The sequence below is a fragment of the Macrobrachium rosenbergii genome, chromosome 25, assembly GCF_040412425.1.
Source record: "Macrobrachium rosenbergii isolate ZJJX-2024 chromosome 25, ASM4041242v1, whole genome shotgun sequence".
Taxonomy (NCBI): Eukaryota; Metazoa; Arthropoda; class Malacostraca; order Decapoda; family Palaemonidae; genus Macrobrachium; species Macrobrachium rosenbergii.
Genome location: NC_089765.1, coordinates 15,012,744 through 15,040,230, shown reverse-complemented (window position 1 = coordinate 15,040,230; position 27,487 = coordinate 15,012,744). Strand labels below are relative to the sequence as shown.

At 37.0% G+C, this 27,487-nt stretch overlaps 3 protein-coding genes across 9 annotated transcripts; 1 reads left to right on the top strand and 2 right to left on the bottom strand.

The window, feature by feature from the left end:
- The first annotated feature begins 375 nt into the window (after positions 1-375).
- mdlc (RING finger protein mdlc) lies at positions 376-4,945 on the top strand. 2 transcript variants are annotated; one of them, XM_067126954.1, is made up of 6 exons: positions 376-452; positions 802-876; positions 2,042-2,183; positions 2,936-3,071; positions 3,637-3,853; positions 4,490-4,945. In XM_067126954.1, exons 2-6 carry the CDS (start codon positions 813-815, stop codon positions 4,834-4,836), a joined length of 906 nt encoding a protein of 301 aa, XP_066983055.1. In that variant the 5' UTR covers positions 376-452; positions 802-812; the 3' UTR covers positions 4,837-4,945. The 2 variants fall into 2 exon arrangements, with proteins under 2 accessions (XP_066983055.1, XP_066983056.1); XM_067126955.1 differs by having other exon boundaries at positions 389-468.
- A 1,216-nt stretch (positions 4,946-6,161) lies between these two features.
- Positions 6,162-20,183, bottom strand: Nulp1 (Nuclear localized protein 1). Of its 6 annotated transcripts, none has more exons than XM_067126939.1 (14): positions 19,965-20,183; positions 17,347-17,549; positions 16,312-16,509; positions 16,003-16,093; positions 15,731-15,839; positions 14,854-15,067; positions 14,273-14,466; positions 13,418-13,637; positions 13,023-13,130; positions 12,651-12,820; positions 11,918-12,009; positions 11,310-11,467; positions 10,326-10,501; positions 6,162-9,879 (listed from the first exon to the last, which is right to left on the bottom strand). In XM_067126939.1, the coding sequence occupies exons 2-14, from the start codon at positions 17,515-17,517 to the stop codon at positions 9,666-9,668; spliced, it is 2,115 nt and encodes a 704-aa protein (XP_066983040.1). In that variant the 5' UTR covers positions 17,518-17,549; positions 19,965-20,183; the 3' UTR covers positions 6,162-9,665. The 6 variants fall into 6 exon arrangements, with proteins under 6 accessions (XP_066983040.1, XP_066983045.1, XP_066983046.1 ...); XM_067126944.1 differs by having other exon boundaries at positions 14,854-15,064; positions 19,965-20,072; XM_067126945.1 differs by having other exon boundaries at positions 14,854-15,064; positions 19,954-19,990.
- Positions 20,184-22,544: 2,361 nt separating this feature from the next.
- Positions 22,545-23,525, bottom strand: LOC136852178 (myosin-6-like). The gene has a single exon (XM_067126622.1). It carries the CDS (start codon positions 23,523-23,525, stop codon positions 22,545-22,547), a length of 981 nt encoding a protein of 326 aa, XP_066982723.1.
- Between the last annotated feature and the right edge of the window lie 3,962 nt (positions 23,526-27,487).

Below are 27,487 nucleotides of genomic sequence, written 5' to 3'. Positions count from 1 at the left end.
AAGAAGAATAAAAACTTTTACAGTAAATAAGGCAAGGCAAAATACGTTAGGTATAAATAACAGGAAGATTGTGAAAGATGAAAAACGCAGATTTGTACAATGTAAGGAAGGATATGAAAATTTAGGACATTTCTTATTCTATTGCCTTTAGCTTGCAGTAACTTTAGGGATGGATTTAGTTGTATGCAGCCACGATCCCCAGAATTTAAATACGAGTTAATGGCTAATATTTAATTTTATTGTTTGTTTAAAGCAAAAACATAAAAGAATATGTCAAAAACATATGAAACTATACAGCAATTAAACCTGGACTTCAGGCACCAACAAACAAGACAAAGATAGTGAGCCGTTACAAAGACATCATAACCTTACAACTACTACTAATACCAGTTTTGTTTTTGTTTTTGTTCGTTAAAAAGTAAACGTTGTTAAATAAGTGTTACGGAAGAAAGGTAATTGACTTCAGAGGTATATAATAGTATATTAACTTAGCAAATCAAACCATTAATCTAGAAGACTTATGTTAAATTTAATATACTTTAAAGGAAGATAGGCGTAGGCGACTTTGTTAAACCTTTACGGGGTTTAGCCCATAGCAATAATAGCACCGGGTTGATTGATTAATTAGTATCTCTGGCGTAGGCGCATTATTTGCATATATTCGGGATAAATTTCATTTCTTCTGTACTCCTTTTATTATGGGGAGGCCTCAGAATCATAGGGGGTAGCCTAGGCTAGAATGATTTTTTATCATATATGAACAGGCTTATGTAATTTAAAAGCATTTCTCTTTCATTTTAGTGATCAGAAAAATGTTCAAAAAGCGAGCGGGCCAAGGAGGCGGAATTCGGAAGAGGAAAGCAGAAAGCGACAAAAGTAAGAATTCGGGAACCGGTTTTTTGGTAATTCTAAGCCGGCTGTCCGCAGTGAGCTAGACTACGGCAGTTGACGTTTTCCTGTGTTATTTTACTTGCTTTACAAGAATTTAAAGTAATATTTTGTCGGCCGGCTGTAACTAAACTATAACTGACCTTTGGAGACTACTCTACCGCCAGGGTAGATCTAAGCCGGCATTCTGCGGCGACCCCCCCCCACCCCCTTCCATAGCTAATACGGCAAAATTGTAACCAGTAAACACCCCAAAAAATACCAACCTAACGTACCGTAGGGGTGTTTACTGGTTACAATTTTGCCGTATTAGCTAATGGGGGGGGGTTCGTTGCGGAATGCCGGCTTAGACGTACCCCGCGTTAGGTAATTCAAGTCGTGTAGTCTTCATAGGTCAATTACAGTTTAGGTACAGCCGGCCGACAAAATATTACTTTAAATTCTTGTAAAGCAAGTAAAATAACATAGGAAAACGTCAAATGCCATAGTCTAGCTCACCGCAGACAGCCGGCTTAGAATTACCGGTTTTTTTAGTTTGTAAGCTGCAAAATTAAAATTTCTCTTTTGCATTGGAAATATAAAACATTGTTACGTGATTATCGTAACTAAAACAAGTAAAATAAAACATTGTTAGGTGATTATCGTAACTAATACATTTACTTGTTTTAGCCGGTATCAGTTGGTTAGCCCCGTTTCATACTTCAAGTAGTAAATGTGATGAGATTACCCCTATCCAATGGAGCCCGTTCTTGTCTTGTATCCTTAACAAATCATTACAAATACATCTGCAAGATTTTTGACTCGTTACGATTTTCCAGTTCCATTATTTGCTTTATATAGTCAAAACTATGCCCAAGTGATTTTGAATATGTGATAGTGCATAGTTTTATATTCAACAAACATTCTTTTCACAGCTCTTGTGAGGGTGGACTATAGGAAGAGAACCTTATATTAATATGCAAAGAAAAAGGGATGAACTGTATTGTTAAAGTTATAAGGAGTAAGACTACTTGATGTGTTCTTTAAATTCTGGAAAAGGTCCTGGATGAAAGGCCACAGGATAATGAGCCAACTATCAGAAAAGCACCACGGAAGGAAAAGATTATACCGCATCTTTCATAATGTAGCTCGAAACATTTTTTTTTATTTTTAGGCAGCAGTGAAGATGAAACTGTTGTGGTGAAGAAAGAACGGAAAACGGATTACAATAACCCATTAATTCAGCGTAGCAAAAACAGAGGCAGCAAGTTCAATGCAGAGGAACACAGTTCAAGTGAGGAGAGTGATGGGGTCGGGTGAGTAACAGTTTCAGCTCCAGAATTTCACTCTAATATCAAAATTCCTTTTAAATCGGTGGTTTGTGTCAGTAGATATAGAAACTATGGTATTGGGCTTTCCCTAATACTTGATGTTTATATTGTTTGTAAACAAGCTGAATTTAAATAATAGCTAATGACAACAAAGATTTGTATGAAGCGTCGTATAGAGTAACAAATTCGTACGTGTCCGTATAACAAACAGACCTCTTATTTTACTTGTGCCTTATGTTGGCCAGATGTCTAAGTAAGTACTTAGACACTTGGTAATTACACTGGATGATACCTGCTGTGAAAACACTTAAGACTTGTGGCATTTGCTATTGTTTTTGGAATAAGTTTATCCAGAACTCTTCATTTTCCTTCTTACTTTAATCATCTTCCCGAATTCAACCAAATATATAGTCTTTTCCAGTTGTTTTAAAGTATCTAAGGTACCCTCTCCAATTTATCAATACCTGTATTGTTCATTGAAGGCTAACAGTGCAGCAGTGAAGCAGGTGAGATTAGTAACACCTTGTTGAAGGGAGGTCTTCCCCTGTACAATCTCTGCCTCATTTCTTTTCCAGTGTGAATTCAGCACTTGATTTATCATTCCTTTGGGCATTAAGACATAAGGCAAATGATCTACATTTTGAGTCTTTGAATACTTAGAATATTAATCAGATTAATGCTTGATATTGCAGTTCATAGCTTACTGTACATTATTTAGTATTTTCTTGCATTCTTAGGTCAGCATATAAATCTCGCCGGACAGGTGAGAGAGAAGGGCCAGCTGACATGGGCGCTACATCCACCATTCAGTTTGAAACGGAGAAAGACCGTGATGCTCAGGCAATATTTGAAAGGTCACAAAAGATTAACCAGGTATTATCTGAAGTTACTGTAATTTAAAGTGTATTAATTTCTTTGATTTTATTTATACATTACTTGCTCTCATAAATTCCTAAAAATGCTTGTTAGTTTCAGTGCAAACCCCTCACATATATTCAAGTCTCATGAGGTCAGGGCCAGCAGCTTTGATTGCTCTTAAAGTTGATACATCTCAAATTCTTGGACTTTTGCGTAATAAAAGTTGGCCATATTCTGGAACCCTAAGCTGCAGCTGGTTCAGACCTCTCAGAGAATGACCAGTTTTTACTGATGCTGATATTGGATGGAGGCCCACATCTTGGGCTTAGAGAAGGAATTCATATGATTGCATAAAAATTATACCCAGGAGAAATAAGCAGTGAATTTACTCCTTTTTAAGTATAGCTTATCCTTACTTCATGACCACCAATGACTCTACAGATAGTTTTCGTAAAATAAAGTTCTTTCACTTCCGACAGAGAAAAGCACATGTAAAATATAGGTATTTCTGAAGTAGAATATGGATATGACTGAAAACATGTAAATTTACGCAGATTAAAAATAACTGTTTTCTTGGCAGGAATTAAAAGGTCATGCAGATGACAAGATATACAGAGGCATAAATAACTACACCGAGTTCTTTGAGAAGAAAGACACAGCACTGGGCAACGCTGCCAAAGGAGGAGTGCGCAAAGGACCCATTCGAGCACCTGATCACTTGCGAGCAACCGTGAGATGGGATTACCAACCTGATCTTTGCAAAGATTATAAAGAAACCGGATTCTGTGGCTTTGGAGGTAATGTTAGAGTTTTACCTCGTTTTTGCAATAACACCAAGGTATTTAAGGGCACTCATGAGGTAGTAAACCCTTGTAGGGGGTAGTGCCTGTTGTTCTGAAGGTATTTTACAGCTTCCCTTTGGTCTCGAGTGCCTTTTAATTATCACACTCTTATTCCTTTCTTCCACTCTCCTATTCTACTTCTTGAGCTCCATATCTTACTAAAAATTTCAGGAAAATGAAATAGGAGATACAATTGTTAGTTAGATGTACAAGATCACCAAGTAACACAAACACTTGTAAGACTCACAAAGTATTTTATTTTTAAACAAAGTAAAAATAGAGCTAGTAATGCTGAAAAAGTTTGACAGAAAGGTTGTAAGAGACCAGTGGAAAAAGAAAAGGTGGAAAGTAATGAAGCTGAGGCCAAAGGGAGGATGCCATAAAGCTTGGATTGTGGCATTTGTAAGTTGTAAGTCTTTCGTAAAAGATATTGTTTCATGTGTACGTTTAAACCCTTCAGGCTAGCCTTATGTTACTAGGTTGGTTTGAACAAATCCATTACAGATTATGCTTCAGGGCAGCATTATCTTTAATAGTTTATCCAGACTGCTTGTGCATTTTGTTTTAAAATATATAAATTTGATTTGACAGACAGCTGCAAGTTCCTCCACGACCGTACCGACTACAAGTTGGGATGGCAGCTGGAAATGGAGTCTTCGAAGAAAAGAGCGGGCGCAGGTGACAGCGATTCAGATGAGAACTGGGAAATCCCAAGTGATGACGAACATTTGCCTTTCAAATGTTTCATATGCCGAGAATCCTTTGTTGATCCTGTGGTAACAAAGTGTCAACACTACTTCTGTGAAAAATGTGCTCTCGAACAATTTAAGAAGACCAAACGTTGTTATGTGTGCGCGGAAAATACTGGTGGGTTATTTAATCCAGCTAAAGAACTCATTGCAAAGTTGAAAATGGGTGAGAATGATGACAGTGATTAAATGAAAATGTTTGTGAAATGTTACCCAGACAACTTTTTTTGTCAGCATATTAATTTTTATGTATAAATTACAAACTTGTCCTGATTTTTAGATACAGTCTTTACCAAACTTCACTGTGTATCAGGAACCTACATAAAACGTGTTAAAGATTGATAAAAGCTAAAAAACCTAACATGATACTCCCCAGTTGAGATGCAGGTACACACAATGCGTATTTTTGCAATGTTTAATGGTAGATGTTTCGTCAGCTTTGCTGTAAATGATGAGAAACTTTTTTCTCACACAAATACAAACCTGTGTTTTACGCATTGGTTAATCTATCGCCAATGAATTAAATTAACAAAAGACTTCCATCAGCTTTTATCCCTTTCACCCTCCAAAAGATTTACGTAACACAATTGCCATGCCTTACCCTTCACAAGCTTATGACCATATTTTTATACAAGCCTTTAAGCTACCAAGGACTTTGTTTCTGACCTCTTAACACACCTAAGTACAAGAGTGGACCCCACCACAGTCATATAAAAACACACTGGCAATTTCAGCATCATGGCCTCCCACCTACATGCTATTTATATATCATTGCTGAGGCTGTGATGAATCACTATATTTTTATAAAAGTAGTTTTTTCATACACACTCGTAGATCATATAATGGAGTGCCCTTTAAGCAGCTCTACAAGGGTGAAAAACTTGAGGATCCAGCAGGTGAATTCAAAAAGATTACCTTCTGTCTCAGAGACAAAAATGTTCACCCTGAAACATTCAGGAAATAAATATATGCATAAACATATATGAATAATGGGTGTCTTGTCTGTGAAAAAACTGTTATATCAACAGTACTCTCCAGCTGTCCCTTTCTTGATATAAGGCTTTTAAAATAACCTTACTCAACCTTTTTTTTTTGGATAATAAAATCTATGAAATGAAGACTAAACCAGCAAGGACTCCCACCTTGCAAATGGCCTTACCAAGGGAGACCACTGTTACATCTGAATAGCAGCCTTCAGATGACCACCTGGACTGACACTTGACAATTGTGTTTCATAGTTCAGGGTTAATAGTGAGGACCAAGTTTCAAAGTTTTCGACCACATCAGATACTAGAATTGTGATGAGGGGGCATGCCATCCAATCTCTCTTTCATTTTCCAAGAGTAATCAATGTTACATTCAAGCAAGCTTCCATTCAATGACTATAGTTATGATAAGAAAAGAAAGACCTATCTAATTTACCTACAGAACCAGCAAAACTGTTTTATAAAATGCCTTTTATCCACAGCAAGGGGTAGGAACCTTGGGAAGGGGGAGCAAGAGAAATAATGTAAGAAGGTATGACTTTTATTCCCAGGTTTAGAAAATAGTAAAACCAAAAATATGAAATCGCAAATAATGTAAAATACATAACTGAGAAACATTATTACAAGTTCGTCAAACATCAGAGAGTCTAGCTAATGAATAAGAGGTCACTCAGGAAGTTATTCATTCACACTTTCACGAAACAAGAATATAAAAATATTGAATGTCAGCTGATACAAGTGTATAAAAGTATATGCTATGTATTCTGAGGGCTAGGATACTTCATGTGAAATAGGATACATGTTGTCACAACAGGAACTGCACACTGAGAGTAAAACACTGTATCACTTGACTATCATTAACCAAATTTAAATAAGATGAATGATAATAACAAACATGTGAAGACCTAATCCAGTATACAATAGGCATACAGCTCCAACATTATAATCTGCATAAAATATAGTATAGTGAGCTGTAGTGGGTCGAGTGGTGGCCTTCCTACTCTTTACAGTGCTCAACCTTATTCAGTGCCACTGCTAGTAATCTATCGGAGGCCTATTCAACTGGGAATCTCCGCTAAGAGCAAATTAAGCCTGTATAAAAAATATTTTGTTTTGCACATTACACAAGAGAAGTCAAATTTTTATTTCGCAAATAACCTGTTACTTATGGTGCCCATTTTTTCATGACACACCCCCGACAAAACTCCTCCGATGGAAGATGAATCACCAGATGTGTACGTGCATTCTTCGCGTATGCGGACAGACCATAGTTCTGGCTGTCCAAATTTACAGCTTCTTGGAAACAATAACTGACTGGACCATATGTTAAAGATTCTGACAACAATTTCTCTGGAAGGATTTGTGACCAGTAAGGGTCATTTGCTGAAATTTTGGTAATTCACACAAGATATATTTTAATGCATTCTTTCCAGACAAGCAACCATGAAGTATGTTTTCAATAAGTGTCTTAATTTGTACACATGATAACTCTCACATATTTTCTGTACTATTGTCCTGTTGACTATCAAACAATATGTGGGCTTAATCTGCTTTATTATACTATGATCTGTTCTATCACTCCACAACTGTTGCCACTTATTGATCTTGCCTTCCCACTTTTTCTCTATTACATAGTTGAATGCCAATGCCTCCTACTAGTCCTTAGTACGGTTGAATTTCCTCTGTACTACCAAGAAAATGCAAGAAAATTATAAGCACACACCTGTGGATTTATATTACTTCTTAAAAGGTCAAGAAATAAGTCTTTCTATTTGATAAATGTAGAATATATTTATTCAAAAATCAACAAATCAAGAATATGTAATTCACTTAGGTAACTAAATACTCAAGATTCATTTTCTAATGCAAAATATGTATGCACATCAGTGATTCTTCTTCCCTCAGAGAATCTTTGTCAGGGACGTTTTACGATAAACAAAATGGGTGCTGCTTGGGATACTTTATGACGAACTAAATGGGCACTATAGGTAAAAGGTTTGTATGGAAATCTCAATTTTGTTTTAAAAAGTTTCATGGGGTACGTTACACTGATCAGGACTGAATAAAATAACATCTCTTATATTCATGATTGATTGATGTACAAAATTAATAAAATTCATACCACAAGCTGTAAAATTATACAAATAAATAAGGTGATATTCAAATTTAATACGAAGTTTATTCAAACATCTAGCTCACTGGGTCGCAGGTTTTTTTGGAAGAAACACAAGAGGCTTCGGTAATGTTAAATTAGGATTTCATGAAGCTTAAATGCCACTTATTTAATCTTTTGATTTTTCTTCGACCCTTGATTACTAAATAGCTACAAGCACATCACACACCTTTACAGTACATCACTTTAGTCTCGTAAGAGTATGACAGACAAGGCTAATATGCAAATAATAACGTAATGCGAAACGATTATGCCAAGTCCCTAAAATAAACAGCCCAAAATATTATGAGATACTGGCTTGAAAATGTCATATCTAATACCAGCACACGCTAGAAAAAACTGAAGTGACCAGACTTCGTTTTCTTTCAGATATCTTATATGTACTTCCTATCCCTAAGAACTTTACGGCAGTTTCGATGAAAGACCAATTACAAAGAGCAAGAGGAGCCTTGGTCCTGGGTGTACGAATGTGGGGCATTCCATCGTGGCCAATTGTAAAGCTGAATTTCATTCAAAAATCGAATAACTACATATAGATCTACTATACTGCAACGTCGCTACTTCCAACGCCATGTGACAAAAAAGCGCATTGGTGAAATCCAACCACTCATGTGTTTCCTGTTATCTGTCTTCCACAAATATCCAGCCTACCGCTTCGTAGTTCTCAACCAAGTAGGTCTGGGTCTTCCAACTTCTTCTAGTGTCCATAAGAGCCCAGCTGATAGTATCACATACTGTTCTCCCAGAGGTTGTATGAAATACATGTCCAAATAATTTCTGTATCCCTCCAATCATTGTCAATCAATTATGCAGCTTTACCACACAAAGAATATCTTCAAGAAAAAGACTATTACACAAATTCTTGGGCTTAGCAGCTGCATCACGCTTGCATTGCCCTTGGCAGACATTTCCTAAACACTATCCTGTACTCTCAAATACAATCCAACACAATGAATTACACTGGTTCGTTATCCTCTCAGCAATCAGTCAATGCTGACTGAGGCAACAGTCAGCCGCCTGCCTGATGCAGTATAAAATGTCAAAACGGATTTTTTGTGAATTCTCATCAAAGTACAATGTCCAGCCAAACACGAGACTGCGGTGTACTGAGCATACTTACTAAAAATCAGGTGATTTGAGATCATTACCGTAAATTTTTGCTTGTGAAAAATTTTTCAATTCATTAATCTTAGGGAGTGAACAGCGTACGGGTGAAAAATCCTAAATCAGATTATATACCCCAGGACCAAGTTAAGCCATTATGAATGCAAATGGAAAGAGAGAAAACAGCCTATTGTTAGGCTAGCAAAACTTGCCATCAAAATAATAATGCTTCCTTGAATCCAGTAATCAGTGATGAAACATGAAAGGTAGCAACTAATTATATACCTTACAAAAGTTTACCCTTTTGGTTTTGCTAAATGACCATTATTCATTCTCTCTGTATTCCACAAGTCTATCACAGATCTAAAGTAACGCTGGCCGTTTATAAGAATACCTGAGAGAGTTTAATGGAGTCCCGGACTACAAATAACTAAATAAAACAATACTCTCAAATACAACAACGTACGTCTAGTGTACAATCTGTAAACAACAAAACTTGATTACATGTTTAAGTATTGCCGTGTTAAAATTTTGTGCCATAGAAACATTCAGATGCACTGTAAAATAATGAAAATATGAACTTTCAGTCAAAAGGTATGTCATAAGAATTCAGCAACCTCATGAGAATCTCTCCCCGATTTCAAACGCTGAAAACTATTTACAGGAGTGTATTACTACAGTAACCGTCAAATCACACGTGAGTCGTGACTTGAGGATCTTCTCACCATATTCTCCCTTAAATCTTTACAGCCGTGCTAATCCCACTCGTGGTTCTCGTCCTCGGACTGATCCGCCTCATTTCCAGGGGGTTCAGGCAGATGGATGTTGGAGAGTAAATCTCTCATTGCATCGAGAAGCGTATTAACCGAAGCTCGGAGGTCTCCTATGCCGTGGGCATCACCCTGTTCTCCATCCTCACCTCCTGCTGCGCCACCAGCTGCTGCAGCGGCTACTACGTTTTCTAATTGTCTGCGATACGAAGAACATTCTGACATTAATTTTCGAATACCACAAGCAAATACAGCATTAATATATTTGTAGATTTTGGTAACTAATTTCATCACTCAAAAATCCATTTTCCATACAAACTTCAGCTAATGACTCACAAACTGTTTGAGTGGATAATTATCAGGTAAAAAGGATCAGGATTCCTAACAATTTTGGGGTGAAAGCCACCTTCGAGAAGGGTAAGGCCCCAAATCTCTCATCCACCCGATTAAGAACCTTGATCTATTAAAGCTGTAAGTTATTACATCCTTTTTTTTTTTTACCGATGTTCACTACCTTTCCTTTTTTTATTAATTAACATCATGAATGTATTTTCCCCGTGAGGTTTTCTGTCTCATGATAAATTCAAATTTTTCTATCATTCACAACAAAAAACAACTGTCACTGTACAGTACACACAATCTTACCTCTCATTTTCTGAAGCACTGGGATCATAATTTGGAAGTAATGAACGGAAGAAAGTTGCAAGTATGTTTGAAGAATTGGCTCCAGATTGACCAAGGACTGTAGGCCTACTGTAACCACAAACTGAATCAGGTGGGGGCAGTGGATCGAAGCTCATGACTGGGGTATTTGCTAGAGCCTGAAAAAAAGATTTATTTTTAAATTTGAAGTTTACACAATACCAGCAGAGGAGACAATGATCATATCGTATAAAATCAGCTGTCTTTGTAATCCCAAATGGAAATTACATGATCTGGCTTGTGTAAAAGGCACAACACTTCACTAGTATACACAATAAACCCAAAGATCCTTGGGATCTCTTGCACAATAAACAAGTGTAGCTTTACACATCCTTCTATAGGCAGTAGTGCTTGGTGTTTTGTTCTTGGGTAAGGTGGAATGAGTGGCAAAATAAGATAAACATGAACCGCCACTTTCTTTGGAATTAGTTCATTATTGTAGTCTTGAAAAATACATTCTTTTTTGAGCATTATAACCAACTAATATCTAAAATGAACACACACTACACAATCCAAAGAGCACAATTGTTCTACATCCGCAGTAGACAATATAACAAGGATTTTTTACAAGGTCAATGCATCAGATGGTTCAGATATGGGATAAGAAGGGTTGAAGAAGTCAGAAAAGCAGTGGGTATGGAAGTAACACAACGAACACCTGCAAGAAAATTTAAATTCTTAGATAAAGAAAACGGGTGACGGCCATGTCTTCATGGGAGTTCAGGCAGAAAGAACAAAAGAGAGAGAAGAGAAGATTGAAAACTTATTTAGCATCTAACCTCATAAAGGGCCAAGCTGACGTAAAACCATCTATAATGACGACGAATGTGTGATCCTTTTTTGACAGACATTTCTACTCTAGTAAATACAGCTGCATAACTCACAGTACAATTCTAAATTTTGAAAAGATAAGAAAAAACAACTTACAGAAGGGAGAGCTGCGGTAGCGTCTTTAATCTCTGCCATTAGTATGTGGCGATAAATTGCGAGTGGGGTTCCTTGGTAACGTACTTTTCTTATCTCTTCACCCTCCTTAACCAGTGGATCACCACTATCAACTCTGGCAACTACTACACTCACATTTTCTGCAAAATAGTGTTCAAATGTGATACATATTTCAAATGGTACTTGGTACGACATAACGGAAACTTGAGACGTATCACCAGCCTTGGTTCAATCATTAGATCATTTGCAAATACAGTAACACTAACAAAAATCAGGTACATCTTCACGATACTGTATTTCAAAACAAACATGCACTATGCGTTACAAATCATACAGTTTATAATCAGACAGATGATTGCAAAACAATTTGTTGTATATCATTACAAAAGGAAAAAATGGCAGGTGAGTGATAAAATTACTTTACAAACTACAAACAACACACAAAATATTTACCGACAATATCAACATGCACAAACAGCAAAAGAACGAGACGACGTATTAAAACGAATATATTTCTAAGGATTTATGCTGGTGAATACATAATACAAAGAATACTACCAATACCATTACCATGAATAACTTTCACTAACCTTCCAACCAACTCATGACACCTGCTTCTTTCCACACATGATAACACCTTCCAACATATAGATTTACTATTTGACTGAGACCTTTGCTCTGGCTGGAAAAAGTAAAAATATAATAATGATTAAGAGATGAAAATACCTAGAGATATCAAATAAAAATTTACAGCTTTGAAAATATGTTAATAGGTGTATTTAACACCCAACTGACAAACAGAAAACACACTCCTGGATCTACATAAAAAAAGAGCATAAGGTAACCTCTTGCACCAAAAGCTAATATTCATCCTTTAAAAATAATATTCTCTTTTGACAGGAGTCTGATTATTAAAAAAAAAATTTTCGTCACTGAATGTGAATTTAAGAGTGAAATAGACATTTCTGGTATCATCAACAAATTTACTCTGGCCAAGTCAAGAAAATGTAACTTTTCAACTGTACCTTTGCTACTTTTAACGTTAATTTTTTGTACCGTCCTGTAAGTAAAGCTACATACATATTTGACTGATGTACCACCGAAACAATACTTTGTATTTATATGTTAGAGAATTACAATATACAGTTCTTTCTAGTAACCATTCACCACAACACATACAAGTGAACCAATTCTCTATTAAGGTACCAAAACATAACCCTTACAAAGACTGATTAACTGTGAAGATATGAGGGTAAATTGGCTCAACTACTGTATTCTTAAGAACATCACGAACACAGTTATGAAATTATCAATAAAACTTACTCATTCTGTGCTGCAGGACCGAAGAACGCATGAGCTGCAACAACAGGATCTGGTTGGACATTACATTTATCCAAAAGAGGCATGAGGACTCCTGGAAACATTATCAGTGCCCTCTGAAGCATGCCATCTGCTCTTTCTCGCATCTCCTCAGGAGTTCCTAAATCCTCTGCCTGCATAAAAAAAGAGGGTTATTTTAACCTCTGCTAATTATGATGCGAGACTTTGGTATAGACATAACAGTGGCATTCCAGTTAAATATAAGCATTTAGTTATCTAGAAACCAAATCATTTTTGTAGGTAAAAACCCATTATATGGAGAATTATTGAGCTTTCGTCATACTGTATCGACAAAACCAGTATTCGAATAATTACCCAGGCAGCTGCTTTAGTAGACTCTCGTTTGTCTTTCCCAGCAGGAACATCGCCACCTTCACTCAGATGAAACAAAGCCAAAGGGACTGAGAAGGCAAAACTTGGTAGCTGCAAAAGAAAGCATTTCATGACTAAAACTAATATAGACAATACTTCAATAAAACAAGACACACCCATCAACATAAACCCATCCAGCATAGATTGTCTTTTTTTCATACATTGAAATAGATCAGTTACGTTATGTGGCCAATCCATGAGGCAGAATTCTTACTTTATGTGGCCTATCCATGATGCAGAACTCTAAGTGAAATTTTTAACAACTCAATTTTTTGTCTTTTAAATCATACACTCCTAGCCCACTGAATAAATGATAATCCAAATCAAATCCTGCTCACCATTGAAAGATTCTTTGTTGGCTCATACCAGTCGTAAAGTGCTACGAGCCAACTATACTCCTGAGCTCGAAGGGCATAAAAGTCAATCATCAGAGAGACAGCCAGCGGATCATCTTCAGGTGAGAGATTGAGCAACAGTTTGCACAATTCTAATGCTGTTCTGTAACATCCTTTCTGCCCGACATTCAAAATATGGCGGAAAAGTGAGATGAAGAAGCTCCTGAAAGTAAATGAAAAGAGATGAATGCAGTACTGTACTGTATTTTGATTGTGAACAGGGATACCACATGCACTTTTTGTGGAAGACCACACTTCCATTCATTATAAAGTGAAAAAATATGCCCTTCAAATTGATGGCTGAGTAAGGGGGGCATGAGAACTTTGGTATGAGACAATAGTCATTATTTGCAATATATAAAAATTACTTTAATGTGTGTTCAGCTGTTTTGAAATGTCACTTAACCCTTCGACATTTTGAGGGAAGGGTCCAAAATTCACCGGCGGTAAAACATTCTCTGAAGAAATCATTTTCTTTTATAGGTCGCTGTAAATTTGCTTTTCAAGATAGAATGCTGATTTTAATCTAATTTTGAAGTAAAAAAACTTAAAATTTATCCTGTTATCTTTACATTTTGTGTATAAACACTCAGAAAAAATTAAGATATTAATTCTATTATCACCATGAAATGGGATGCTCACATATCTAGTTCATTATAGTTGCACCATCAATAATTTGGACTGCCATGTAAATACTCTGCATTGCAGTTTAAGAGTTATGTAAAATGGAGTTGTATCTGTACATGATCATATGGATAGCTATCAATATAATAACTACAGACAAAAAATTAAGAGTACCTATTTTCCTGCTGTCGGTAATGCAGCCTGCAGGACCCTGTAGTTATATTAAATAATGGATGAGCGGAGGATTCCAAAACGTAGAGTGCTCTTTCTATCAACTGTGCTGCCATAGAAGAGTCGTCACCTAACCGAAAGATTTCGGATACTTGGAGTAACGTGTCTACGTGGAAAGGTTCACGGTTGAGAAGGGTCTGAAAAGATTGAGAATTATTAACTATTTTTCAAGTAATCTAAATACAAATTCCTGTGACATACCTCTGTTTTGCAGACTTTGCTGTTACTATGCAAGGATAATGTATGGAAAGGTTCACTAAATACTATAAGCTTGACGATAATTTATCTAACGTCCATCTCTCATTTCACAGCCTTTTCACACATAGATATGAAAAGAATTTAACTAAGAGCCATCTCTCATAATCAAATATTACCCTATAAGAAGGATACTCACAGAATGACATAGAGAATGGACTTAACAACTTATCAAAATGCAAAATCAAAGATGAGAATAAACACAAAAAACATCAAGACAAGTCTTACAAACTATTTTCATTAAACTCAGGGTCCAAATGTACACTGACCATAATGTTTTCTGGGTTCAAGGATTCAACAGCTTCTAAGAACTTGAACTGGAATTGCTGGTATGAAGTACTGTGGACATATTTAAAAACTTGATATGTAGGCGCTGATTCTACCAACACCATAGAAATACCAGCTCTAGGATGCTGAGCCCAGTGCGTCTGACCCTGAACTATCCATGTTGAACGCGACCTCCCTACTCTGCCTCGCCGTCTGCTGGATTGAAAGTAAAAACAAGAAAATGTTCTACTTGAAAACCGTTCCTTTCTCTTAGTTAATACTGCGTGAATATAAGAATAACCACTAATTCATAAATATTCATTTGTATATCTGTCCAGGGTCACAGATGTGTTAAAACATATCATTTGAATTCTGATAAGATACAGTGCTTGTAATTAATATTAACGGAGGAGACCGACTCTCTATACAAGGTCTTATCTGCAATGTTATTCGTCACCTTTCACATTTTTACACTCAATGTGAATCTGGAGTTGCATGTCTTTGCAAGATACCTTAGAAAAGTCTTTGAGGTAAGGATTCAGGAAGTACCCTTCCAATACTCCAATTTCGCATATTCCACCACAGTGATGAATTATAACAAAGAACACACACCCATACATGTGCAGCAAAAGATGAGCTTAAATGAAACCCTATCTTACTCTGTCTATGGACTAAAAATGTATAAAAATTAAGGGTGGGAATACTTTGTTTGCTTTTGTAATGTTCTTGTGAAACAAGAAACCCATATTCTGAAATCCTACAGCCTTCCTGGCTGATTCTTCCCAACTATTGTAAAAAAAAAAATTGAAAGAAATAAATTAACATACATCCTTTCATCTTTAAACAATATAAACCATCAACAACATACTCCAGACTTACTTATTCTCATTTGCTTGAACAATTCTTGAGCCAAATATCCTCTTCATCTCATTTTGTGGATTGAGGTGCTTATGCTCTACAGTTAACAGACCTTTCTTGAGTCTATCATCTGGAGAGAAAAAGGTTACGTGAACTGGGCTGACAATGAAACTGGTTGAAATGTGATTACTGAATATTCCAAAAATTTATATTTTGAAAAGTATTTATCCTAATTTACAGAGTTTGTTAAACTCCGAGCCATAAAATGTAACTTTTTAAGTGTGGGCACTTACTTGAAGTTTTGTCTACAGTTGATTTATCCGCTGATTCCCCTGAGATTGCCTTGACTTCTTTCAGTATAGTGTCAAACTCATCTCCTTCATTCTGTCAAAGAGAATATTTGAAGATGAAAATATTAAAGCAGCAGCAATCAGTTTTTTTCGTTCAGCGTACTGTTTGTACTGTCAACATGCCAGGGCTCATATGTAACTCTTTCAAAGGTCACTCTACAACATCTGTTATCTTTTTAATGGGAAAATCTTCCAAAATGGAAAGTAGATAAGTTACCATTTTGGGACATTCAAGTTCACCAAGATACTAACATCCATGTGATCTTCACTGCTGGCAGCAACTTTGGCCCTCCCCTTCTTTTTCTTCTTTTTGCGCTTCCGTCTTGCGCCTGTCCCGGCAGGGGGCTGCGGGGATGCTCCGTCACGCTGCCCGTCATCGCGATAGTCTCCGTTTTCCGTCAGATCGTCGTCCTCTTTAACCTCTGATTCCGAGGGGGATCCCTGAATGAGCTGTGAAGGAAATTTCAAATGATCTATCACAAAGTTGCAATATATAAAAATATTACTCCTTCAATTTGCAAGTCATAGTGAAGTGCATGACAGAATCAATAGAGATTTTGAGAAGAGTGATCTTGTTTTTAACGATGGAAGTGAACTTTTTCCCAATGCAATTTTCATGTTATCAAACCTTACTGATGCAAGTCTTTTATTTTTCAAACTGCTTCAACTTCACATTGGATCTAAAATAAAGGCCTTTAGTTACTTTCTGATAGTGTCACAGTAGTAGTTCTCAGAAAACACAAAAGACACATCAGTAAATAATAATAAATATATTAATCTTACTTCATAAAAGTACATTTCTATCAAAATTTAATGACTGGATTAACTGAAAATGCTGAAGATTCTAAAGTTTCTACAAAGAACCTGTTTTGAAGATTGGATACTTCTTGTTGGCTGAAAATCAGGCAATCATATAATGTGATTATGTTATACATTCTTTTCATTGAAGAATTAGGTCATGTGGTTTTGTTCATTAAGCAGCTATAGGTAAAAAAACCATGGAAAATTAAACTGAATAAATACTTAAACAGTCAGCATTAAGGCTTTTACACAGCAATGGTAAAAATTTTACTTCTATAATTTGCAAGTCACACCTAAACTACTGCAATCAGGAAAATTACGGAACCAGCTCAATATCTTTTCATTTCGTGTGAGCTTCAATAACTATGACACACAAAATATTCACAAGAAATGTTCACCAGCCACCCTCAATGACATTAATCAGTACAGTGCTTGTTGTTCCATAATACTGACATAATGAAAACAAGAAACAGAACTTAAACTCACTAAATCAAATCTATTTTGTCCCTTTGTGGGAAGTATCAACGCCTCATCGCCTTCAGGTCCTTCTTCAACTTCCTCCTCCTCCTCTTCGTCATTGTCCTCTTTGCAATTGTTGGGAAGATCTAACTCATCACGTCCCCCTTGCTGCAATTTTCTCAGCGCTCGCAGTGACATTTTTTACTCTTCCATGTGTTTATTTTGCAGTCCTGTAAAGATTGGCACTCATAGTAAGACATTAATGAAAAATAAGCAACTCCTTAAAAGCTATTTTGGCTTTTGAAACACAGTAATCATTTTGGAACCAGGAGTCTTTTCTAAATTTTAACAAAGACCCACAACCTCTCTATCTCTTAAATTATTACTGTATAACTTAAGTTCTGTGCATCCCAACAACTTTTTAAGACAGTAGTATTCAATACCCATCAAAAATGAACAATTCCTGGGATATGGGTAGCCAATGATGCACTAATTATAACTGGCATTTGTTTGTAATACAGTATACTGTTTATGGTACCATATTTAGAAATAAGTAACGATGAGACTTAGACTAGTATGTCTCTATCGCTGGAGCTTTTCCCAGCGTTTTGTCCTCCATTCCAAGTCTTCTATCTTGCCTGTAAGCCATCTGTTGCCTACATACCTTACTTTTTCCTATGGGCTAGTTCTCCCAAGCCCTTTTCACGCGTCTCTTTATAAGACATGAACTAGTCTCAATATCCTCTGTATTACTTTTCAATCAATAACTATCATCTTCCATAGTTTCTGGATAACCTGAGATTTTATTCATGATGTGCTTTGAGTACACAGCAAGGCAGTCATTAGCCTTGACTAAATTGTGACAGACTGTGCTGGATTTTGGGATATAGGCATTAGCTTGCAGTTGAAGGCATGGCAAATCCTGCTGCATGCATACATTTTTAAACCAGTTGTAGGCTATACGCATGCACAATCAACATGATATGGCGGTGGGAGTGAGTCACTGCAGATCTGGGAGGTGGGTGGGGCTTAAGCATGATTCCTTTTGCTAAATATTGCCAAAATACCTAATACAGTATATCGCAACTTAACCTTACCAAGGTCACTGTAACCTGACCTGGCTGTGGGAGGAGGAGGTCTGCCACATGGCCCCTTGTTCTATTATGATTTTAAATAATTTCAGCCATTTCTGAGATATACTGCCTGGATTGCAGTCAGCCCTGAAAATGTCATAAGTCGAGTTTCTCTTAACTAGATAGTGTAGAGATAAACTTGGCTGAAATCATTCAAGTTTCCCTTAACTAGATAGTATAGAGATAAACTTGGCTGAAATCACTTATAAGGGTCAAGGATAATGAGCCCTGCAAGCAAAGGTTAATGTAAGGTAAGATTAGCCATGGTAAAGTACCGCACCTGTGCCCCCTTGAAATGTACACTGTAATGCTTTCCACTGTAATTCCCACGTTCCCAGGAACTGAAATCCCTTGAATAAAGTCAATGAATGTGTTGCCAATTCACGGTTAGGCTCATCCATGTCTGACGCAGCCTAGACCAACTCATTTACTCTGTGGCAAGGGAAAGGGGAACTAAGTGGAAAAAAAGCCGACCACAGGGGCCATTGACTTGGAATTCAACTTTCCAAAGAGTATATCGAAGGGATTTACAGACAGAGGAAGTCAGTTATTAGGAAAAGAGATCAATTAACAAATAAATAAAGAAATGAAAATGTAAGTAAATGTTTAGAAATGATATTGAAGGAGGTAAATTTTGACTTTAATGCAACACCCACTCCCATGAGTGCCATGTTTAGTGCCAACCCTAAGGGAATGAATGTTAAAACATATACAAGAGATGGTAAATACTTAAGTAACAGCAAATCTGGTTTGAACATTTCTGACGTTCACTTCACTGGCAACCACATCCGAAACCTAACCTAATGTAGGGTTCAAGAGCCTACTCTAATGCATGTTAGTGGTCGAAAACAAACCAATCAAAGCAAACATTAAAACACAGGATAATGACATTTTAATGGCCAAAATGCAATAATGGTTTAAAGTAAAATAATACCAAATTTGTAATGGATTCTAAGATGATTTTTATATTAAGCATACTAACCTAGGCTAGGCTATTAAAGAGACTAAAGAAAGCTTCCTTATCAAATCTTAACAGTCTATTAAGCTAAAATAACAACAATTTCAGCCTGAATGGTAAGCTGTCCATTAGAGGCATAAGGTAATTCGAATACTAACAGACTAGCCTATGGGGCTAAGTTAGGCCTCCCGCTATTTAAGAAAGAATACCTATATTAACTTAATTATCAATCCCACTGTAAATTAAAAATAATTATGTACAGAAACACATAATTTATGTCGGTTAAAACGAATTTTGGATAATTACATTAATACATCGGCAGGAATGTCGTAGGCCTGGGCTAATTCAACTGAGGTCTCATTGATTGATGACACTTTGGCATCCCTATATCTCACCTTTCCGGGCAAGATATAAGACAATCTGGCTATATTATTTATTAATCATATCGTACAGATTTTATTTTCCACATTCGAGCGCAAATTCTCGGCGTGACAAAAGCAACGTGGCCGAAATATTGCGATTGTATGTACTTGCAACACGTACAGGGTACTTACCTTTATGGCCAGCTGATCGTTCGTACGTTCCTTTACCAACTTTTATAATTAATAAGCGATTTATTCGCATAATACTTATCTAAGTATGATTTAATAATTATAAATTTACTTAATTCTTTTAATTAAGATCGTAAACGCAACATAATTACACTGGTTAGCTTTTTGATGCCATTACTGAAGTTTAAGGCAAAGTCATAATTTTGAATTCGAACAAATAGCAAGCACCAATCAGAATAGAGAGCTCGTTCGCCATCAATGTGATTGGTCGAAGAGATTCTTCTTGTTTATGTTTATAGTTTGACAGTCATCTTGAACAAATGAATAACGATTTCTTGTCAATCATTGAAAATTTGCCTATTTTTAATGATGAATTTTCACCTCAGGCGCCTCGATACGACTTAAGATTTTATTAATTGTAAATGAAGTAATGAAATTACTTTTCACATCCATGTTTTAAAGACGAATGAGTTATATTTACCCCTGAGTAAAGTGATGGTGAGAATACAAGCCAGAGCTTTAAAACTTCCTTGTTTTGTATAAACTCGACGCATTCATTACAGAAGAAATATATGTATATAAATTTTAAATATTTTAAATATGGAAGCTTACCAGGCCCAACAGCAAAGATGTGGTAAAAATGAATGAATGCTGGGTCTATTGTTTCTTTTCTTTCTTAAGAAGTGCGAATGTTCTTTCCAAATCTGTATGTTCGTTAGGAATGTTCTGCTACCACACACACGCACACATAGTATGTATATATACATGAAGATAAAAAGGCCCATAAAACACTATTTGAACGCTGGAACCATATATTTAGAGCACTTCCTTCGGTGCCACTGTTAACTGGTAAAATATGGACACATGAAAGTCCTTCAAAGAAGGCACCGTGCTTACCCCATATAAAAATGGGTATAAAAGCACGTTAAAACGAAGAAGAAGTAATGTTACAAGGGTATATGTACAAAGCATAATATGTAGGTGTGGCATTAAGTCTCCGATGGTATGCAGGTGACTTAATGCCACACCTACATATGCTTTGTATATTATACCCTTCAAACATTACATATATATATATATATATATATATATATATATATATATATATATATATATATATATATATATATATATATATATATATATATATATAGCTACAAATCACTGAAGACGTGTGATGATCATATATGCATTCAGCTAGGAAAAGGGTGAAAAGAAATGACTTGAACTTTGCGCTTTCATGTATTTCTACACCTAACCAGGGTTCAGGGTTCAGGTACCTAAACCTGATGAGATGTAGAAATACATGAAAGCATCTTCTCTTTTCACCCTTTACCTGGCTGAACACACACACACACACACACACACACATACATACACACACACACACACACACACACACACATATATATATATATATATATATATATATATATATATATATATATATATATATATATATATATATATTATATATATACTGTATATATATATATATATATATATATATATATATATATATATATATATACTGTATATATATATATATATATATATATATATATATATATATATATTATATGGGCCTTTAACGATCGCAAGCGATCTCACCCCTGGGGCATCCTTGCCAGTGGAGCGTCGCTGAATGGGGGTTTATTTTTGCCAGGGGTGGACCCTTCCCCATTCTCAGCTCCATCAGCTAGCCTAGAGAGATGGAATCCTCAGTCATATGACCCTACATCCTGAGACGCCTGCTAGTTGCCGAAGACCCTTCAGACTCCTGACGGTGCACCTTCGATGTCTTAGTGCCCCTGCCACGCTGGGATCAAATATTTTGCATATATAAGAGGCATGAAACTTACGGGTTTTTACGCCGCGCCAGTGGTTGCCACTGTAGTATATGCAAGAACTTGATCCAATATGCATTGCATAACTCACATTTTGCATATATAGAAGGCATGAAACTTACGGGTTTTTACGCCGCGCCAGAGGTTGCCACTAGAGTATATGCAAGAATGGAGTCCAATGTGCAATGCAAAGCCCATATTTTGCATATATAAAAGGCATGAAACTTACGGGTTTTTACGCCGCGCCAGAGGTTGCCACTAGAGTATATGCAAGAATGGGCATCCATTATGCATTGCATAACCCACATTTTGCATATATAAAAGGCATGAAACTTACGGGTTTTTACGCCGCGCCAGAGGTTGCCACTAGAGTATATGCAAGAATGGGCATCCATTATGCATTGCATAACCCACATTTTGCATATATAAAAGGCATGAAACTTACGGGTTTTTACGCCGCGCCAGAGGTTGCCACTAGAGTATATGCAAGAATGGGATCCAATGTGCAATGCATAACCCAATTCACATATGAAGTAGGCATGAAACTTACGGGTTCTTACGCCGCGCCAGTGGTTGCCTACCAAGCATATGTGATTTGGCATTGATACCCCATTCCAGGGGGCATCATGTGGCAGGAGAGCAGGTGCACAACAGTCCAGTCTTGGAGAGGTGCACAACAATCCAGTCTTCGACATGGGGTGCACAGCAATCCAGTCTTCCTAAAAATGCCGAGTCTTTATGTGACAGAATTTATCTTGTAAAGATTTTTGACCATTTGAGATTCTTGTTCCAATCTTTGTAGTCTGGCGGCAGACTCTAGCCTCATTTTTTTATGTAATTCCTTACTGCTCATTTTTGGCGTTTGATTTGGTTTCGTCAAAGATGAGGTTTTAGTGAGGACTTTTTTTGTCCCTCTCCTGGTGCCTGCTGAAGACTGTTCCAATGTCCTGAGTTTGTTGATTCCTTCCTCGATGCTGTCCAGTCGTCGGTAGAGGCCTTTGCAATCGATCTGAGGCCTCCTTAAGCATCGAGTTTTATCCAAGTCAGTTTTCTTTTCTGGTAAAGGCTTTTCTTTAGTCACTATTTTGACGACATTTTTCTTTCCTTCGAGCAACTCATTTTCATCGCATAGTAGACCGACTTCCTTCGTTATTTTATTCTTCTTTTCCTCTTGAAGAATTGTGAGTTCTGTCTCTAAGGATCTGATCTTCTGATCCTTTGCTGAGCTCTCTTCTTGGAGGCTTTCAAGTTCCACTATCGCCTCCATCTTCTCGAACTCCATCGTTTCCAGCTCCTCCTTCATCTCAGCTAGTTCAAATTCAAGCTGGACTTTATTCCTGGTCAGTTCGGTCAGCTTTCCGTTTGCCTGCAGACGGATGACCTCCTTTTGCTTCTGGGAACACTCATTCTGCAGTTGGAGGATCTCTTTGTCTCTCTGCAAGTTCTGTTCTTTGAGTTTATCTGCTTCTTTCTTTCTCCCTGCCAATTCTGTTCTGCATTCCTCGAGCTGTTGCAAATTATCTTCAGCCCGCTGTTTCTCAATTTTAAGAACTTCCAATTCGTGTTCTAAGCAGTTAATCTTTCTGTTCTTTTCCTCGTTTTCCTTCAGCAGACTTTCAAATTCATTATGTTTGCTTTCGTTCTCCTCTCGAAGCCTCTGCAAGTCCTCGTTCAGCCTTTTCAGTTGGACTTCTGTTTCATTCCTGTCACTTTCCATTTTTGCAGATTATAATTGAGGGTCTCCTCTCCATCTCGAGGACTGAGACTGTGCTTTCCAGAATAATTAGGTCGAATTTCTATCTTCTTTCTCCTTAATTAGGTCCTCGGTCTCTTGAGCCTTCTCCTCTATTTCTTTTCTGAGTCTCTCCATTTCGGCAGGCATCAAACTGATTTTTTCTCTCCTGCTCTTCATTGCGTCGTTCCAAGTCTCGGATGATTTGTTCCATCTCGTCTCGTCCTTCAGTCAGGGCATCTACTTTATATCTCAGCTGTTCTATAATTTGATTCTTCTCCGCATTTTCTCTCTCAAGTTTTAAAACATGTTCGCTTTCCTTAATTTTTTCGTCGGCCTGTTGATTAATCAATTTTTCATACGTTATTTCCTCTACACTGTCCAAATTTTCTTCTTCTTCTTCATACATTTCGTCTTCGGCGTCAGAATTCATTTCCGATTGCATGTCGTCCAGAGCCATAAATTCCTTAAAGAATTCAACAATGGCTTTGCCAAAACTATAAAGGATAAATACTTCGATACAAAGCAACATCAAAGACAAATGAAACATATGAAGGCGGGGGATATCAACTCCGTTGGTATAGCACTGTGATAGCACAAAGATAACAAAACTCAACAACATGATTGTCTCGTGCAGATTAACTCTTTCTGACTTATCCTTAGTTTTTAAATCGGACACATTATGAGCGTGTGGATCCTGGAGCCATTTATGTCCTCGCTGAAGTCGCTCCTGTCTTAGGGGATTCTTGGAGATTCCCGGGAGATTCAGGGACGTCTGGAATGTGGTCAATTTTGAGGAAATTTCCCCTCAAATTCCTCTGGGGGTCCCGGGGATTCTCCGGAGGCGCTGGAACCAAAATGTGAGACAAAGTTCGCGAGAGATCGATTTGATATTTCTGCCATTCGTTTTTCTTTGCTTTTTAAAGTTTTATTCTTTTAATACATATGTTGAAGTCTTTCATTTTTCTTAAAAGATTTAGTATTTTCAGTCTTCTTGATTTCAAGTGGGAGTTTATACAGGGTTTGAGTTGCTAACTTGATAAGGGCTCTGAAGCCAAATTCCTTTTTAGAGCTAAAATTTAGAAAAATTAAACCACCTATTCCTTCTGCCAACTGTTTCATCATTAATATGGAAAAGATGAATTTGATATATATATATATATATATATATATATATATATATATATATATATATATATATATATATATATACATTTATATTTGTTTATATACACACATATATGTGTGTATATATATGTGTGTACACTAACTGACCGTCTAGCTGTGTACCTGTATGTGTATATATGTATATGTATATATATATACATATATATATATATATATATATATATATATATATATATATATATATATATAGAACTAATAGGACCTCATTCAAACTGGATGGTATCTAATACTTGATAATAAGGAATGTTTACCAAGAAAGCTTGTAGCTTTTTTTGAATAAATACTTCAATAGATACCATCCAGTTTGAATGAGGTCGTGTTGGTAATTCTACTAATGCAGAGAACAATTGTGTATGTGATAAAGTTAATGTATATATATATATATATAAGTGAATCCCACAGGAAAATGACAGGCAGAAGTTCAGTACGGAGCGCTTTCACGTTTACTAAAGCATCGTCTGGGCACAAATGAGACTCAGATGAAAAGAAGGTTACTAAGTAAACAAAAAAAAAAAAAGCAAGAATACCAGATGGTCAATTGTCAAAGGGTAATAAACAGCTACAAGAGTAAAGAAAGTTAGGTCTGTGACTACTTAATCCTGGATTTTCCTGGATTATCTTTTTGTTTATTACCTTCTGACAATTGACCTTCTTTTCATGTGTCTCATTTGTGCCCAGATGATGCGTTAATGAACGTGAAAGCGCTTGGTACTGAACTTCTGCCTGTCATTTTCCTGTGGGATTTGCTTATAAACTGGTTGATTTTTTAAGTTTTATATATATATATATATATATATATATATATATATATATATATTATATATATATATATATATATATATATATATATATATATATATATATATATATATATATATATATATATATATATATATATATATATATATATGGGCCTTTAACGATCGCAAGCGATCTCACCCCTGGGGCATCCTTGCCAGTGGAGCGTCACTGAATGGGGGTTTATTTTTGCCAGGGGTGGACCCTTCCCCATTCTCAGCTCCATCAGCTAGCCTAGAGAGATGGAATCCTCAGTCATATGACCCTACATCCTGAGACGCCTGCTAGTTGCCGAAGACCCTCCAGACTCCTGACGGTGCACCTTCGATGTCTTAGTGCCCCTGCCACGCTGGGATCAAATATTTTGCATATATAAGAGGCATGAAACTTACGGGTTTTTACGCCGCGCCAGAGGTTGCCACTGTAGTATATGCAAGAACTTGATCCAATATGCATTGCATAACTCACATTTTGCATATATAGAAGGCATGAAACTTACGGGTTTTTACGCCGCGCCAGAGGTTGCCACTAGAGTATATGCAAGAATGGAGTCCAATGTGCAATGCAAAGCCCATATTTTGCATATATAAAAGGCATGAAACTTACGGGTTTTTACGCCGCGCCAGAGGTTGCCACTAGAGTATATGCAAGAATGGGCATCCATTATGCATTGCATAACCCACATTTTGCATATATAAAAGGCATGAAACTTACGGGTTTTTACGCCGCGCCAGAGGTTGCCACTAGAGTATATGCAAGAATGGGATCCAATGTGCAATGCATAACCCAATTCACATATGAAGTAGGCATGAAACTTACGGGTTCTTACGCCGCGCCAGTGGTTGCCTACCAAGCATATGTGATTTGGCATTGATACCCCATTCCAGGGGGCATCATGTGGCAGGAGAGCAGGTGCACAACAGTCCAGTCTTCGAGAGGAGGTGCTCATCAGTCCAACCTTCGAGAGGTGCTCATCAGTCCAGTCTTCGACGGGGGTGCACAACAATCCAGTCTTCGACATGGGGTGCACAACAATCCAGTCTTCGACATGGGGTGCACAACAATCCAGTCTTCGACATGGGGTGCACAGCAATCCAGTCTTCCTAAAAATGCCGAGTCTTTATGTGACAGAATTTATCTTGTAAAGATTTTTGACCATTTGAGATTCTTGTTCCAATCTTTGTAGTCTGGCGGCAGACTCTAGCCTCATTTTTTTATGTAATTCCTTACTGCTCATTTTTGGCGTTTGATTTGGTTTCGTCAAAGATGAGGTTTTAGTGAGGACTTTTTTTGTCCCTCTCCTGGTGCCTGCTGAAGATTGTTCCAATGTCCTGAGTTTGTTGATTCCTTCCTCGATGCTGTCCAGTCGTCGGTAGAGGCCTTTGCAATCGATCTGAGGCCTCCTTAAGCATCGAGTTTTATCCAAGTCAGTTTTCTTTTCTGGTAAAGGCTTTTCTTTAGTCACTATTCTGACCACATTTTTCTTTCCTTCGAGCAACTCATTTTCATCGCATAGTAGACCGACTTCCTTCGTTATTTTATTCTTCTTTTCCTCTTGAAGAATTGTGAGTTCTGTCTCTAAGGATCTGATCTTCTGATCCTTTGCTGAGCTCTCTTCTTGGAGGCTTTCAAGTTCCACTATCGCCTCCATCTTCTCGAACTCCATCGTTTCCAGTTCCTCCTTCATCTCAGCTAGTTCAAATTCAAGCTGGACTTTATTCCTGGTCAGTTCGGTCAGCTTTCCGTTTGCCTGCAGACGGATGACCTCCTTTGCTTCTGGGAACACTCATTCTGCAGTTGGAGGATCTCTTTGTCTCTCTGCAAGTTCTGTTCTTTGAGTTTATCTGCTTCTTTCTTTCTCCCTGCCAATTCTGTTCTGCATTCCTCGAGCTGTTGCAAATTATCTTCAGCCCGCTGTTTCTCAATTTTAAGAACTTCCAATTCGTGTTCTAAGCAGTTAA